This window comes from Drosophila innubila (assembly GCF_004354385.1).
Source record: "Drosophila innubila isolate TH190305 chromosome 3L unlocalized genomic scaffold, UK_Dinn_1.0 0_D_3L, whole genome shotgun sequence".
NCBI lineage: Eukaryota > Metazoa > Arthropoda > Insecta > Diptera > Drosophilidae > Drosophila > Drosophila innubila.
The window spans coordinates 8555470-8574194 of NW_022995376.1; the positions used below are offsets into that span (position 1 = coordinate 8555470).

The 18725-nt window shown below is 37.6% G+C and overlaps 1 protein-coding gene across 1 annotated transcript; it reads right to left on the bottom strand.

Moving 5' to 3' along the window:
• Nucleotides 1-13125: 13125 nt before the first annotated feature.
• On the bottom strand, nucleotides 13126-13734 carry LOC117786974. Its single transcript, XM_034625407.1, has one exon. The coding sequence runs from the start codon at nucleotides 13732-13734 to the stop codon at nucleotides 13129-13131; it is 606 nt and encodes a 201-aa protein (XP_034481298.1). The 3' UTR covers nucleotides 13126-13128.
• Nucleotides 13735-18725: the final 4991 nt, after the last annotated feature.

Sequence of the window (18725 nt, forward strand, 5' to 3'; positions counted from 1 at the left end):
AATCAATTTTATGTTTAAATGGACAAACACACAAAAATTTAGACAAAAAAAAATTGTTATACAGAAATCTAGATATAAGAGTACAAAACACGAGCACAGTCGAATAATAACAACTACTAACTAAATAGAATTTTATACAACCCGTGACAGTTCCTCGAGCTGACATTTAATTATGCGTTTACTTAGATTTATAAAAAATCTAAGGATTTTTAAAATACTTTAAATCGGTAAACACAAATAATAATCTGGATAAATAAGAATATCATTGATATATCTTAAAAATAAAATAAATTTAGGGCTATATTTTATTTTTTGTATATATATTAAATGTACTTACTCTTAATTTTAATTTTTACTATAAAAATCAAATATAAGAGTTATTTTAAATTTAATTTTGAAATTATTGTTAGAGTATTAAAAAAAATATTATAATATATTCTAATAAAATGACACAAATATTATTTATTCTAAAATAATTGCAATTTGGTAAATCAAATGTAATTAATTTAATTTAATAATGTTCAACCTCTGTTCCAATTCTTGTTGCATAATTCCAGGCTCACTAACTGTGTAACGATAATTAGCCAAGTGTAGCTTAAGGGGTGTGACACCCAACTTGAAGCATAAATTAATTCAGTTGCATTAATTAATGCAAATGCCTCGATAATTATCACATTGATTAAGTGAACCACATTGAAATTGCACTTGATTGCCATTATCAATGACTGCTCTCGCAATTACGCAACATAGCGACCAATTTAACTGAATTAATCGAGAACCAGCAAACAAACAAACAAACAAACAGGCCAACAAACGAATGAACAACGAACAAACTTTTTCAGTTTGACTTTTAATTAGTTAAAAACAAATTGTTGTCAAAGCTTAGACGCGAAATGGGAGATGCTCTCGGCGGATTGGCAATTGAAAACATATTTTCAAATGAAACTATAATTGGAATTGTTGGGCTGGAAATTTTGTTTTGGTCCTAGCAGTTGTATTCAAATTTGAATAGTTTCTAAATTGAACAAATGACTTCTAAAAATGTGGTTAAATTGAAGATTTGTGGAGCAACTGATTAAAATTAAATTTATTGTGACTATACCCAACAATATTTTTAATTTAATTAGATAAAGTCTGCAGAACTACAACTCGATGTACAGAACTTCAAAGCGTTTTAAAATAGATCGTTTAACAGGGTATCAAGCAATGCAAACAATCCTTAAACGATTGTAATGACAGTTCATTATTCTGCATTTAGATAAGTGGCAAAATGTTGCTGAAACTTTTGCTTATCGCTTCAAGTTCTCTTTCTTATGTTAATGCCATACAAATTGGCTAAAAAGAAAGCAGATTCTGCTGATGTTTTTGGTATTGTCGAAAACTCAAACAAACTAAGTTTTAACTGCAGCCACATTCACGATTATGCAGCAAATGTTTTGTTCAGCTTTAGTATTTATTTTGGTGTGGTTTTCATTTAAATGGCATTCGTTTGTTTGAACTGAATACGAGTGTACCCATATCTTATGCCTTAACCGTTCAAGCGCACTCTTGTGCTCCAATTGCTTAGCCATTCATATGATTATTGCGAAACAAGTAGCTCAGCTTGGAGTGTCTGTGACTGTTAAGGTCTGAGGTGGCAAATTCCCTACAGCAATCACTGTTGCTCGCTCTTCCCCTCTCTCTCTCTCTCTCTCGTTCTCTTTCTATTCATGCCCCCCAAGAGTTGTGGCAACTTAACACAGTTTCTTGTTGTTGTTTTGGGGCGTAACACTTGAGTTGGACAACTTTTTGGCTTTGCTGGGGTCTGCGAAATCAGCAGGATGCCTGCATTTTCCGCAAGCCCCGGAACCATGCCATAAAATGGCTCTGTATGTGTCTCTCCACATGTGTGTCTATGTGTGTGTGTGTTGACAGCATTTGTTGCCAACAATTTCATTACCGCGCATTTAAAGTTTTACCAACACTCACACACTCACACACACACACACACACACACACACTGAATAGACACACTCATTTGTGTGTTGCACAACCCCTGCAAAACACCCGCCTAGTAAAACAACCCCCTGTGCAGTGCACATGGCACTGAGCTCGTTATAAATGGAAAACTTTTGCTACTTGCTCAAGTGGTTTTTCGCTTTTCTATTTGCGTTTTTCCCTTTTGTTCTTCCCTTTCTTACCCTGATTTCATCTTGGCACTCGTATCTGTAACGGCTGCTGTTTCTGCTGCTTTTCATTCGCATTTGATTTCGAAACTTTGACTTGTTTATTTTAGTTTTTAATGAGAGCAGACATCAGTATCGTAAGTCCCTGGACAGCAAACACCTGCCGGACAGCAGAGTTCTTCTTCTTACTTACATACACGTATATCTGACGATTAGCCATGTGAAATGGAACGTCAAGTTGTTAAACTTTTTCAACTTACATGTATGTATGTGTGTGTGTGTGTGTGTGTCTTTGTCTTTACTTTTCTCTGTCCCCTTTTTATATGCTCGGTCAGTTTAAGAACAAAGTTCTACGGCAGATTTGTCAAGCGGCAGTTTAAAGTGCGTGCAACAGTTGAAGACTAGTTTCCCCAGGTCAGTTGCCAGTTGGCTCTTAAACCTGACAAGCTTTATCTGCTTAACTGAATGGGTTCAGCTCTCTTCCTCTCTCTCTCTCTTTCTCCACTTTTCCTACTCGCTCTGGCTCTGCATAATATTGATTTGAAGAACTTTTTGCTGGCCTCGTTTTAGAGATTCTCGCAATCTATTTCTCTAGTGGCTGGGATAACACACAGTTGAGGGTTTTTAATTTGAACTTTTTTGTGGCGCATTCGCATATCAATGACTCGTCGAAGCATCGAAGCGTAAGTGGCAACAGCCGCTGCCAGACAGCACCACCGCGTGCCACCACCGCCAACAGGAATGCCACCACAAATGAAGAGCCACCATATCGTGCCATCGTGCTGGCAGCTGTACAATTTCTATTCTATTGAAAACTTGGCACACAGCAATTCATTGCAGTTTCCTTCTGCATTGCAGTGATTTATAAATTTTGATTAACATTTTTCGGCGACCTTTTGAATAAATGCAATGAACCCTTTCAATGGGCTGCCAATCTTATCGTTGTTCATCGCACAACAACTCTTTATATTTTTTTTCTCTCTTTTTATTTGCATCCATTTAAATGACAACATTTTGTCACTGAAATACAATATGTAAATTTATCTGGCCTGAATGACACGTTGAATAAAATTCAAATAAATAAAAAATTAACTGACCAGCTTTGATATCCTGCTATTATTTTAATAGTCAGTTCAACTGAAAAGTTATACTATACTAATATCTCCATCAAGGGAATACACTTAATAGTATTACAATAAACTACCTTGTTTAATGTACACTCAGGTTTTATTGGGATTACTAGAAAGTGTGCTCTACTTATTTATTGATTTTTTTTATATCTAGTAAAAACTCACTTATTTCTGTATTTATTATCCTGAAATATAAATTTGTTTTAACACACTTGGGAAACTTAGCACCTACAGGGTATCCACAAATCGAACAAACCAAATATTTGCATTTCCACTTGCCCTTTTTTGACATTATTAATATTTATTTGATTACGTGCGAGTGTTATGATTAATTTAGCAGCGACAAATTGCATTCGCGGTAAATACTCATCAATATTTATGCTATTTGCTTTTTATTTATATTATTTTGAAGCAGAAAATATGTAATTTTTATCTAACTTAACATACGATGCAATGTAAATTGAACTGTTAAGTGCCCCAAAAAATGAAATTTTAATTTTATAAAAATAACTGCACAAGCTGAAAATAAATAGAATTAAGAAAAATCATTTTAAGTATCTAAACAATATTTCCTTGGCTTTGCTATTTCTTTGATCGTTGCTATTCGAGCCACTTTAAGCCAGACAAATTAACTTACAAAAAAATAAAATGTAGTTGAGCTGATTTTTCAATTTATCTTTTTGAAGTTTAAAGCGCTTTGCGCGCTGAATAAATAATTGTGTTGTTGCTATAGAGAAATAGCTCATTATTTTTAGGTTATTTGCTGGTAACTGCAATCAGCAAGGCACACACACAAGCACACACACAACACACTGCAGAATATATGTATGTGTACAGATTGATGGCAAATATGCAGTTAACACAGAGTTACCCTACAAATTGAAAAGTTAAACTCACAAACAAATTTGCACAAGCATCACATGTGTGTCTGTGTTTGTATTTGTGTATGTGTGTGGGAGTGTTGGCCAAACTAAGCCAGGACTTTAGCTGTTGTAAGTGGTACAAGAAGGCGACTGTGTAGTAGTCAGTAGACATTGCAGCAGTAGTCAAATCGAACACTTTTATTGGCATTTGTACATTTCGATCAAAGAGCATAGGAAACGAAAACGTTGGCAATTGAAATCGCAACAAAAGTCGGCTGAATCATTAGGCTAATTGAAACACAGGGAAAAACGTGGTGCGTTCAATTAGGCAGGCGCCCCAAAAAGTAGGCAATGGTTTTGCGCGTCTGCAACATTTATCAATTTGCACGACCCCATAAGCTATGCATAAGCCGATTATCGCCACAGACACAGACACAGACACAGACACATGGCAAAAGGCTAGAGGCAAGAGGCAAGAGGCAGACACAAGTCGAGGCACACACTCAAACTGTTGTTGTTGTGGAGAAAATTGTCAATGTCGCAAATCTGCTTGTCGGCAACTTATCAGAGAACTGAAGGAATGGAGAAGTGAACGGAGAACGGAGCACAGAGACTGTGAGAGAGTAAAAGGTGAAGGAGAAAGATAAAAAAACACGACTAATTAATTTAAAGCGTTTGAGCAATCAGCGTTTTTGGGGCTTGTCAGTCTGTCAAGCTGTCAGGCCGTCAGTCTGTCATTCTGCCAGACTCTCTTGTCAGTCTCGCAGCCTCTCAGGCTAAAAAGTATGCCATATATTTGAAGTATGCTCTATCCTGCTCACGCATTGTTTTTGTCACTTGCAGTTGAATTGTGACATTTATTAACGTCAACGCATCAGCAACAACAACAACAAGAGCAACGGCATGGTAATTGTGGGAGTTTTGGGCGTCAGCGTGGGCGTGGCAATTTGGAATTAAATACGCATTTACGCTGTCAGCTTCAGTCAGCATCAGTCAGGCAGTCGAGAGGAGTTGAAAGCGCTACAAAGAGATTTATCGTATAGCCCCACACTCCAAAGCTCAGCTCAACTTAACTGAGCTCTCAACTGTGCGTTTAACGTCCCATAAAAGTTTTGCCCGAGCAGTTACTGATGCAGCCAAAGAGCCAAGAAGATAATAAAAATGCTAAGGTGCTTCAAGCATATTATGAAAATGACATTAAAGTGACGACAGCGACGTCAGCGACGACAGCGTCGTCTGTCAGTCAGTTATTAAAGCTTATGCCGGCAGTTTATGGATTGCCACTGTCATGATGTGGCAGGGGCTAAGTCGGGATTTACTTGACTCTAAAGTACGGCCATTGGCGATAAAAGCTTCCAATCATTTCAAGTTTCCCAGACAATCACTCGACACGCAGCCCTCGAACAGCTTCAGACAAAATAGCAAATTGCAATTGAAAGTGGCCAGATTCGTTTTAAAAATGAATATTGAATTACAAGAATTATGTTTCTGTGGCAACTGCAATACTTAAAGTATACTCATAGTTTCAACAATTTTAATGAGCAGATATAATTCGAGCAAATAAGACGCTTGTAAGAGAATTCGAGGAACTTTAAAACACAACATAAAAAGGTACTAAGAGTTAAATTATTCCAGACAAAGAAGAAGCATGATATAAGTGACACAAAGACATTAATTTTCGCAGAATATCAAGCTTAAAAAGAATGTCAAGATGGTTAACTCATGCCTGAAATGCCAAGATATGCTTCTAAATGGCATCTACAGTCACAAAGAGCTCTCCCCAGTGTAATATTAATTATAATTAAAATAATTATAATAAAACAAACATGACAAAAACCGCAGGTAATATATATTTAAAAGCCTGCCAAGCATTTTCACCTATGTAATGAATTTAATTTAATAAAAACAGTTGGAATCTGTCTAAACCACAAGCGCGCTTTTAATCTGCAGGAATGTGTGTGTTAGAGAAACTCTCAACATTCCAACTTATATACCGGAAAAGTCGCATAAAGCTACTAAGGAAAATAACTAAATCATAAGAGAGCAAAAAATGTGTAACAAAAGTTATTTTTATTGTGCTGTAGTTACCTCAAAAGTTACACAAAGAACACGCACAGCAACAATGCCAAAAATTCATGGCACAGCGCCCAAAAGTCTGCAATTGTTAAACTGTTATATGGCCAGCATAAGCCTCTGGCCTAAAAGTCTGACAGCGCATGACCAAAGAGAGTCGCTTGTGAGAGAGACGAAGAGAGAAGGAGAGAAAGAGAGCTGGCTGTCGGATGCAGGGACACACAGTGTGAACTAAAACGAATATAGCAACAGCAACAGCAACAGCTCCTCACTTAAGGCCAACAACGTAACAACGGCCTGACCTTCACCATTAGCGCACATTTTTTGTTGCCTGGCTTTAGCTTACAACAACAAACAAGCATCAAGCACGTAGTAGAGGAAATAACATGAGAAAAAATGAAGTATACGCCACGTTGTACGCGTGTATTGGTGGGCGTGGTGCTGTTGGCTGCGAGGCATCTTACTTGCCCGGCTTTGGCTTGGCTTAAATGCTTTTTGCCTAATGGAGCATCGGCAACGGCAACGGCAACGCGGCAAAAAACATCGCAGCATTACAGACGCCATTGATAGGCGGAAGTGCGGCCACTTGACGTATACTCAATGTGTGTGCGTAATGACGTCGGCGGCAGATGCTTAATGAGTTTGTTAACCCATATTTCGGAAGTGCTATAAAATGACTAGCAAAGTGGCAGTATTTCAAGAAAATATGTATATGATTTTTCACATTTAACTTTGCTAGCATTTTGAAAATGAGAAGATTAGCTTTAATTTAATAGAAGATTTTAGAATCTCTTTTAAAGTTGTTCTACGTGCCAGCTATCAAAATATAAATTACATCGTGTATTTCAACCCAAATAAACTTATATTAAAATTTAATTTAAGGCCTTAAAATAAGTAACAAATTGAACAACAAGTAATGAAAAATAGGAACATAAATATTTAAATGGTTTATTTTATCAAAGAGAAAGTTGTGGTAAGCAAATTATTTTTATTTTGATATTTTTATTCAATAGGTGAAAGTATTTACCGTGTACTAAAGCTAGTTTCTTTTTTTTATGATAAGAATTTGCATAGAGTTCGATGGCAGCGTGGTTCATTGGCTGCTTTTGATGCTGTTGAAATATGTGTGTGGCATGATTGATGGTGCAAGTGATTGAAATGTGATAAATTGTTGTCTGCTGCCAGAGACAGCGGCAACAACAGCAATAAACACAAGTAAAAGGCAAAAGCAAAAACAACAACTGTTCGCACAGTTACTCTTGTCATACTCGCATATGAATATATGAAAAATTCTGTGAAGCGGGTATTTTTTTTTTTTTGGTGGTACGTGCCCAACAAAAATAAGCGTCTTTTCTTGCATGTCCTGTGCTAAGAGGATTTCCCCAGGAGCAGCAACCACTTTAGTTTGGGTTTGTTTTTACATGTGGTCGTGAGCCAAAAGTTTCGCTGAAGTTGAAGTAAGTACATTTTCTTTTTCTTCGTTTTATATTTTTTTTTTGGCCAGTTTCCTTTGTATGCTAATGCACGAAGTGCGGAGAGAAGCATTTAATCAACTTTATGTGAAAAAAATTGCATGTTGCTTACAACAAAAGCTGCCACGAAAATGGCTTAGAATTGCCATTAGTTTTATTAAAACTAAGTCCAACGGATAAAGCTGAATGTGGCACGAAAGCTCTGAATCAATAAGCTCTTTGGAGAATTTGAAAGAAATCAGAAAAACTCACAGTAAGGCTAAAGTACTTAAAATATTGCAAATGGTATCAGCTTTTATATTTAAAGTGCCTAAACATATAGTAAATACATTTCTATTTCGATTTTTCAAAGTAACTTGCCAACTAAGCATGGATTCAATGGAGCCTGAATCAATTCACGTTTATTGAATTCGTAGAAAATAAAATTCAAAAAATTTATGGCATTTTTGTGCAAATATTTTTGCATGTCGTGAGATAAATTTTGGAATTGACTACAAGACTCTGTGTGTGTGTTTGTGTGCTGTATAAATAACTGCAAATGGAGCAGCTGCAATAGAGTTTACCATAAACTTTTAGCTTTGCTAAACAACTCAAGGTTCAAAACTTTAAAGTAATTGCTGTTTATGCCACAATATTGTTATAGTTATATGTTTCAACATGTGTGTATATATATAGTATGTTTCCATAATACGTATACGCCCCACTGATTTATGGTGCTCACTTTTTAAAGCTCGTTGTCAAAATAAAACTTTTTCTGCGCTTCGCAAAAACCAAAAAACTTTTATTTGCTCTGCCACACATATTGTTGTTCTTGTTTTTGCACGTTTGTTGTAGTTATTTTTTCGTATTTTTTCAGCCGTTTCTCTTTTTTTTTCTTTTATATTTTTTTGGTGCTTCCGCTGGTCTTTGCTCATTTAAAACATGGAATTTCATTATTGTCGTTGACAGTTTTATTTGCTGCAAATAAATTTGAGCCTATAAATAAGACTCTGAAAAGTTTTTCCACTCGGTTTTTGTTTAATTGATTCTTTCATTTCGATTTAAGTTTTTGACAGGCAATTACAAATACTGCAAAAATTATTTCTTTTTCAACTTTTAAAGTTCTGCAGAAATTGTGTTTTTTGTTGTGCATTCAACTTGTTAGCTTGATTAAAAGCCATCAACGGGCACTTGAACAACTTTCAAGCGACATAAATAATACAAGAAATTTTTATGTACACAAAGCCACAGACACACATAGAGCACACATGCAACGTGCCACAGCACAGGATAACACACACACACACACACACACACCAACACACATAGACAGCACTTGAGTGGCAGTGCCACAGTTTGCCGTGTTAAAAGCGGAAGTCTCTCACAGTGACTGACAATTTTTGCGTTAACAACAACATTTGTAACTTTAGCTACTTTTTTTTTTTATATTATATGTATTTTTTGTGTTGTACTCGCAGTCATTGCCACATGTGCTGTTGCCATATGAAGAGCACGTCTCAGCATCCTAGCTGCTGCCTTTGGCAACGGTTTCTAGCTCCTTTTAGCCTCAGTCCTCAGTCTCAGCTGCTCCTGTGCCTCTGCTACCTTCCTTTCCTTTTCGTCCCTGCTCCCGTTCGTTAGTCAGCATAATGAATTACACCGGTACACGAGCGTCACAATTCGTGCTGGCAATCCTTTTGCCTACATCAAGCTGCAGTCGACAGTCAACGGGCAACAAAACAACCACAACAACAATGCGTACGTATGTATGTAGCTTTGTTTGTGGCTGCCACAATTTTACAATTGACTGTTTCACTATAGAGGGTGGCACGACGGCGATTGGGTGGTTGGGCGGACAACCGTAAAACGCTCGACTTGTTTTACGCATTATTTACTTAGTTGGGATGCTGCTACACATTACGTGCCATTGTGCGGGTGTATGTGTGTGTGTGTGTGGGTGGGAGCAAATGAACTAGCATCACAGTGAGTTGCGGCAAGTAGCAAAACGTTGGGCTACAATTAATTTGAAAGTCTGTTTACGGTAAATGGAAATGGGTCTCAGTTGATGGGCATGACTCTGTGTATATATAAATAAGTGTGTGAGTGTGTGTGTGTGCTCGGTCCATTTCTGTTTATATTTTAAATGAATTGAAAGCAACCCATTTAATGGCGCTGGCATTTTGTGTGCGTATTGATTAAATTCCTTGATAATTTGAAAAAAATTATATATTTAAATTGTAACAGGCAAATGTTTCAATTCAAAAGGATGACGGAATAGCGCGTAAATAATCAACAAAATTCTTTGTTCGTTTTAATGTATTTTTCATGGCTTTTGTAAAGCATTAAAATGAGAATTTAAACCACATTAAAATACTCGAAACATTTTCCCACTGGGCAGGCAATAAAATTCAAAATGCGCATTAAATTTTTGACATTTTCTTTTCCCATTGCCCCAAGGAATAGAACAAAAGTACCAGTGAATGGCAGACACATTAAATTCACAAGGAATCTTTAATTGTTCTTCCAAAAAAGAAGGCAATAAAATGTTTGTAATTTGATTAGATACACAATCCGCTTATCATTGTGTGCATAAGCGGTTTACTTAAGCAATTTTATCAGAATTCGTTTGCTTCCCGTTTTGTGCTCATATTAAATATCAATATTTGAACGCTACTTACTTGTGCTTAGTATTCGTGCTTAGTACTCGTTCCAAGAAATAACGGTTTACCCAATATTTTTTGCTTGTCAATTGACTTGTGTCAAAAAGGGAAATATGAGCTGCTCTCGTGGCTTATTTGTGATGCGGCAGAGTAGACAGCTTATGCAACATTTATTTGATATTGTATTAAATATTTAACACACAACACGATAAAACACTTTTGGCTCATTAATCTTATACACGCAAACGCACACTCACACACACACACACGCACGCACAACACGTTGAAAGCGAGAGGGAGACAGAGCTAAGATGCTGCTAATGAAGCCAACAAAAACTGAAAGTTATACGAGCAGGCCTCTAAATATTTTCTTGCCCGAATAATGTGAATGGTTGCGGTTAATTCTTTTTTTTTTTTGTGGCTTTTCAAACACTTTACGCGTTTCTGTTGTGGCATTCAACACGGCTGCTGGCGGCAAGGCAAAAAGCTGTCGGTCTGAACGAGAGCACTGGCAAAGGGAGACTGACGCCTCAAAGTATGCAGCAGCTAACGCCTGTGCCATGTGTATAACAGTATAACAGTGTACGAAGCGAGAGAGAGAGAGCAGTGAGAAAGAGCGCGCTGAAGCTGAAGCAATAAGGGGGTAACTCTTCGATAACACCTGCCTGAAATAAAAGAGGAAATTACCATTTGACCATAACACGCACAACGACCTTGCCTTGACGGCAACAACAATAACAACAACAACAGTAACAACAACAGTAACAGCAGCAACAACTATTTAACACTTTTAGCATACGATATGTGGCCAAGAGACCACGACCAAAATCACTACCAGCAAATTAGCAAAATGTGCGCACAATTTGTTTTTATTCCAACCCCAAAACCAGAATCTTTAAGCACGCTTTACGAGTCCTTTATATGCGATATCCTTGTCAGTTGACCAAGTTCGAGCACTGAGTGTGTATACAAATTATGATTATGATTATTTACTGTACTGTGTGGGCGTTTGGTTACATAAACATGCCATTAAATTTAAGTGCCACATTTTGAATTTCACATCATTTCAGAACTCGGTGAACTCAGAATTTCAGCACACGCAACTTGATTTGCCTCCTTTTTTTGTTTGCCGAATTCAATTGAAGATGCTATTCAAATGTCAAACAAATTTCGAAATGCCACTCAGCGTGTCTCCCTCTCCCCCCTCTCGAAGCAAAAGTAGACAACAAAGTTGATGCCTGAAATCTTTGTGCGTCTGCAGGGCCGATAGCCAATTTGAAATGGCCATAAGAAAAGGCATGCTATGCCAGACAAGCAAGTTCCGTACCAAAACGTAATTGAATTTTTATTGACATTGCAGCTGAGCGACATTGCCTCGACTTGTAGCTAAAGGCCAGCAACTATTTTCCCGATTTATCCAAAGTGGAGGACAGTTTGAAGCAGCAAAAGAAAGGCAGCAAAATGATTGGGGACAAAAACAAGACAACTGCTAAGGTGGAAATGGTGAATGGAGATATTTTGAAATTAATTTTTATCCTAAAAAATATTGAAAGAAAACGGCTCGATTGGCATTATGTCGTTTATGCTAAATGTGAGGTTATCAGATAGAAAGGCAGAAAAATATATCACAAATCTAATCAGCATTAACTTTTTGTCCAAAAGGCACAGAAAAAATATAGACAACCTGCAGAATGACTACTTTATCTCAGAGAATATTACAGGATGTATTACCCTAACAACATCAAACTTTCCAACTATTTTCCGACCTTTACTCCATTTCTTTATGTTCTTTTTTAAGTGACCCTAATTCAGACTCTCCTGCAGAGTATCTGCCAGTCTTCTGCACTCAACACTTGTCCCCCACATATCAGTTATTCTCAGAGCATCAGAGCAAAAGTGTTTCCCCTTTGGCAACATTTATCGTTTGACTTTCCGGTTTTTTTTTTTTAATGACCCAACTCTAATTGATGGCCCCTTTGGTCAGTGGCTGCTGTGTGGCACACACAATGTGCCACAATTATCATTTGCAGTTGCACGCTTTACGGGTGCCATCGTTTTGCTAATTATAAGTGAATTCCCCCGTTCAGCTCTTGGCTGCTGTAGTTACTTTATCTCTGTCCGCTTGTTGCATGCCACGGCCATTAAATTATTTTATATGGCACATTAAAATAAACTACGCAAACGAAAAAAAAAAAATAAAATAAGAGAATGGAAAGGGCAACGCAGCCGTTGCCAAGTGCCAAGAGTCAGAAGAGTCTCGAATATGCACAGACCAGGGAATTGAGTCTGGATAGGCCACATACATGGCAAGCAAGAGCATCTCCAACTGCAACTTGCAGCGTGCCTCATTGCGCATTATTATCGCAGTGTTATTATTGTTATTACTGTGCCGCATGTTGCGCGACTTCTAAGCAATTACTTAAAACGCATCGCTGCCTTTGCCTCCCCACAATTTGCATGCAACGCGGCTTCAAAAGGTCCAGCATTCTGCTGGGATTGGGCTTTAAAAACTGGGCCAGTTGCAGCTGTTGTTTGTTTTGCCTGTTGCCTGTTGGGTCCTGTCATAAATCTGAACCAGGCACAATGCTCATACGCCGCGTGTGACCGTCGAGTTGCCTGTTGGCCTGGGCACCTCAGTGCCTTGATTGGATGGCTTTGTCAGTGGTGCTGTGGTGCAGCGGTGCTCACATATTTATTAACAATTTCAATGCAGTTTCCCTTGAAGTTGTGCACTCGATTGGATCAACCAGGAATTACATCGCTTAAGTGATTAAACTGTTAAATAATTAGCCAATATTGGACTTCTTTATGGGTTTCGCATGTCTTTCTATGGCTTCAGAAATGAGACAGCTCAGCTCTTTTATTTCCTTGACTCCTGTTTTGACCTCCTTAATCAAATTTCCATCAAAAGTTCGGAACTTTGGCGGCACTTTGTTTCCCGCGCTTATCCGTGACGAGGGCCAGTCAAAAAGTTCGCTCACTCGGCCATTTATCAGATGAGAGTGCTCCAGTTTGCGCCGTATTGCCTGAACTACTTGCTGCTTACCTTCGCAGTTATAGCCGGCAACGCTGCCCTCTATTTTTAGCACGTCATCGATTTGCACATACGGCGAACGTACATAGACTTCAGGTGATTGTATTGCTTCCAGTCTATCCAAACGAAGCGCCAGCAAATCCAGTTTCCATAGTGTATCCTCCATGAAGGCTGTGAGATTTGCTGAGCGTGCCATGCACTCTACAATCTTCTTCAAATTGGTATTCTGCACGTGCATCCGATTGATACACTCCTCCATACTCGGGGAATTGGCCAATGCACTCGGCTTGCGTGCCAACTGCGCCCCGATGGGGCCGATTGCCGTTAGCTGTGGCAATAGAAACAACAGCAAGTGCATTCTGTTGGTCCATTAGGTGCAGAGGTTTGATAAGCAATGTCAGGTCAACTTAAATGAATTGAGTTTTTGAAATGAGAATAGGTGTTGAGAGAGTTAGATAGTAAATTATTGCGCACAATGGAAGTTGAGAAAAAAGTGTTGCATACTTTTATGCTTTGTCCAATATTCAGAGACTATTTTAGGCAAATGAAGTTGGCAAAAATTGTTGCATAGTTTTAGGTGCTACTCAGAATTGATTAAATATTTCTATTGAATGAATTGAAAAGTTGGATTCAAGAATTTCTTGCTTTCATTTATAGAAATGGAAAAAGAAATTAAAACAATGCAGATACTCTCATTTTATTGTTGTAAAGTATAATTCCCCAAAAATGCCTTTACAACATTCCCATCATCTTTATTTTCAGAAACTGAAGCACGTAATTGACCCATCGTAAGTACTCTTATCTGTTTGTTTGTTCGCATAACGACCTAATGCTTGATTCTAGATCAGCTTTAACCTCTCACATTGCATTTTACCTTCTCAATTACAGAGAGCTTAGCTCTTCAGCCAAAGTTTTTGTTTGGAAAACCTTTCAGTTCAGCTGGCTTTTAAAGTTCCGCCTGTACAAACTTGCCGCTTAGTTTCTTTTGGGGAGGGGGTGCTGCAAGCTGATTTCTGTGGCTTCTCTGGCTGTCCTCTTAAATCTTGCGGCTCATCTACCATTTTGGGTGTCGTTGTCGTTGTTTCCATAAATAAGCCTCACAAATTAAGGCAGTCAGCGGTCGACAGCAAGGCATACGTTCTGCTTAAAATAGCAAGTGCTCACACACAACTCACACACACTTGCTCCGTTGAATGTATAACAGTTTAATCAGCCCACCCTCTGTGAAGTTGAACCAAAAAGCTGCCGGCTATAAGGCAAAAGAAAATAAACAAAAATACATGTAAAAAATTTGGCCTTTATATATGTCGGTTTATAAATATATATAGTATATTCCGTATATATATATGACCCTCAAACCAGGCGCATAGCAACGCTCTCGACTTGGTTGCCCACGAGTAGCCCGGGGAATAATTTCTTCTCGTTTGGCGCGTTAAATTTATTGTTTGCGGAAGTTGTCTTTAATGGCACCACCCAGCTGCCACAAACGAGCCGAAGCCACCACTACAACCACTGCACCACCTACAACATTAGCCAGAATTTTAGTTGCTGACCTTCAGTTACAAATAATTTCAACTCATTGAGTTTATAGTGATGGCATCTGCTTTGAATTGTGGGCGTGGTTTTAGCCTGCTTGCACATATTATACGCATTTTGTTTATTTATCTGGGCACAACACGTGCCCAATAGTCAAATGATTTATGGCCAACCATATTCATAGCAAATATTATTCAACATTCATAAATATACATAAATTCGCTGTATATTTTTCAAGTTTGCCGTTTACATTTTTGTCGTTGAACTTGCAAATTGTATTTTGATGTGGGTTCGTAAGCCGACACGTTAGCCACGTTTGCCCTCCCAAAGGACACTAATGCGTTTATAAAGTGTTAACATTGCGTATGCGTAATATTTTTTTGTTTTGTTTTAGGGTTCGCTTCATATTAATGGCAGTTATGAGCCACAACCTCCGCTTGTAGTTTGAGCTTCTGTTTTGAGCGGGTTTCTTATTGCTTGATTTATGCTTATGGAATATGCCACGCCTCATTTTTATGGCATCTTTAAGTGCTCGTAAAACTGCTGAAGCAGACTCAAGTCTTTTCTGTTAGAAGTTGCCAGCAAGGTCATAAATTTAATTGCTACGATTATTGCTTGGAATTAGCTTAAATCTGTAATAATGGTCGAGTTTTATGTCTGCTTAAGTGTAGTACAACGAGTGAACACAAAAATAGATTGCAACCAATATGTCGACAACAATTCCGAGTTTCGCAATTTCCGATTAATTCATGAACTTAATTAGCTAATCAACGCTTAAAATACGAATTTATATTAAATGCTTTATTACTTAACTTATTGTTAGACTTTAACAGTTGAATTTTCTTTGAAGTAACTTACTGTACAGTAAATTATATTAAGCTAATAATATTAATATTAATATAGAGTTAACATTTCGCAATTTAACATATTTGTTACTTATAGCGACTTAAATAATTGTTGTGTTAAACATTATCTCTTCTTTGTATTAAGTAAATGGACAACAAAACCAGCTGTTAAGTAACTTTCGGAAAAGTCAGTTAAAGTAGATAGCTAATAATGTTGATCTGAATGTTCCAAATAAACTGACCGAAGAAGCAAAAGTATCTAAAGTACATTTTATTTACCTAAATTTCTATGCAAACACCAGAAAAGCTCTTCAAAAATTATCATTCCCTCTTTTAATGCGCAAAATAAAAGTTTCTAGAAAACTTTGTGCTATCTGAGATTCCATTTACATTTATGCAAATTTCTTTGAGTTCTTATGCCACCGACAATGACTTTCATTTAATTGTTGCTCTTTGTGGAAACCAAATAAAAAAGCTACACACACTCACACTTAACTTTACACAATTTACGGTTAGTTGCAAAATTAAAGCACTCGAAATAATTTAACCAATTGAACATAGGAGACAGACTAATTGCTTGGGGGAATACAAAATGGGAATTGTCGCCATTTGCCATTTGCTGTTTGGCATTTACATTTAAATTTTAGTTTCGTTTTTAAGTGCAGCTGCAGAAGAGTGTATCGAGGTAGACAAATAGGAAAGTAAAATGTGATAAAAATGGCAAGCGACTGCTGAACAGAATGTAAGATGAATATCATTTAGTTAAAAAGAAACAAGACTAGCATAATTTATTTAAAGTAGCAGCTAGAACTAAACAGAATGCGAATGAGTATGGAAATATATATATTTAAAGAAAGAAAAAGTAAAAGTAATAGGCGGAAGGTTGGAAAAGGAAAGAAGCGACAACGAGTCAAGCGCACGCATTTGGGGCACAATCTCTCATTGTCTATCTGTATCTGTCCGTGTGTGTGTGTATGTGTGTGTGTGTGCCTTATTGTTATGCTCAACACTTTGTTGGCAATATTTTTTGCCTTACGAGGATGATGACGACGTCACCGCCCACGACCTTCACACACGTCAGCCAAATGCAAACAACAAATGTGCTCCCAAAAGCAGACTAAGCGTTTTGTCTGCCTCTTGTTCATTTTGCTGTCGGGGGCAGTCACTTAAGCACTCGTGCATCAGACAGTAGCATCCAACAGCAGGCGGCAGGCAATAGTCAACATTCAGCACCTTTTACACATACGTATACTGTATGTAGTTAGTCAGTCAGTAAGTCAGTCAGTCAGCCGGAAGGCAGTGCATGCTCTGAATAACTAAGTAGTTTCCTCTCACTCAATCTTGGGGGATGCTCTAGTTGCACGTTCTTCACTTAACATTTCTTATTTGCGTATTTATTTGGCACTGATTTCATTTTAATGTCATTGGAATTAGCTGCCAAGGCTTAATTAGTTTCACTGTTCAACTTAACTAAATAGATTATCCCTTTAAATGATCTACTTTTGGCTTTTTAAAAAAATGCACTTTTATTTGCATAAGTACTTTAATTAAATTATGTTTTTAATTTGAATAGTTTTTACGAGTTTAACTGGGGAAAGGTCCGGCACTGCGATTCATTCAAGTTGCATAATTTGTGTCGAGGTAAGTCTCAGTTCGTTGAAATGCAAATGCAACGCATACAATGCCAACTAACAACCAGAAATGTCAGACACAGACTGCCAGGCTCAATAGGAGCAAGAGAGTATGCAATAGAGACTATGAGTGAAACCAGAGTGAGAGCAGTATAGAATGTTGCTGCTTAATAATTAACTATTTTCACGTCAATAAGAGTGCACAATGTTGTTAGTCCAGTTATGGCAATTAAAGCATTTAACAACCAGTTGAAAACGTACTCCCTAGAAGTTTCCAATCTCATCTAAAGCAAACACAAACTATGTCCACAAATGGCCCATTACAGAATTCATAAAAAAGGGATAGACAAACAATAGTTCTATTTCTTATATATGGGTATTTAAAGAGACGCCCATCAGTTCATTTACATTTTGTTGTACACAACGCGACAGTTCCGGAAATAAAAGGAAATGACCGAAGAGGTTTATGTTTGTTTAGGATACTTTTGTCAAACAACGTACTTGTGGCAGTTGAAATAGAAAAAGACTTTAAGAACTTTGCATAAATTTAGAGAAGCTGAGCTTTCTTTAAGGTTTAAAGAGGCACGTCGCATAGTTGCACTGACAGTCGCTACTAGCCATGAATTTTTGGCAAGCAATGAGACAAAGAGAACGTCAGTTCAGGCTGAATTTTATAATGAGCCTCTGCCAACGACTTTCTGGTAATGGTCCTGCCACTGGCCTCAGAGCTGCCTGAGAGCAGCCAAGGCACAAGCATCCTGCCTGCCTCTGGCTTTGCATCCTCTTTATGCCTGTCTGAATTTTGGTCGCAGACAGAGAGAATTTCTTCCCTCTGCAGACGTACGTGGCATAGAAATTCATACATAAATTAATGCAGTTGATATACAATACGCACACACACACACCACACACACACACAGATGCAGCTAGAGATACTGAGACATGCATACGCAGACAGAAATGCTGCAGTGTAATTTCTCTTGTCGTTATTAAATAGAATATTTCGCTCTATGACTTGTGTCTGCAGTTGCATCGCAGCAACTGAAGAGAATAAAAACGCTGTGAAAACTGTAGAAGTGGACTTTCTTGTTTTCTTTTTCATTTTTCTTGGCAAATGTGTGCATTGCAGACTTTTGCTTATCTTATGGGACCTCCGGTTCATCTTCTTCTTGAGGCACACAAATAAGGTCCAGAGTTTGTACTAAAATATTACGGATTTGTGTTGGCAAATATTTGTATATAGACATTGTTCAACGGAAATAACTTTCAACTCAAATTTCAAGCATATCTTAGGCAGGCAACATAACAGAATAATGTCAATAATTACTTTAAAAGAC

What these genes read in the sequence shown, in the direction of transcription:
- LOC117786974 (XM_034625407.1), bottom strand. Translation starts at nt 13,734, where the DNA reads ATGCACTTGCTGTTGTTTCTATTGCCACAGCTAACGGCAATCGGCCCC.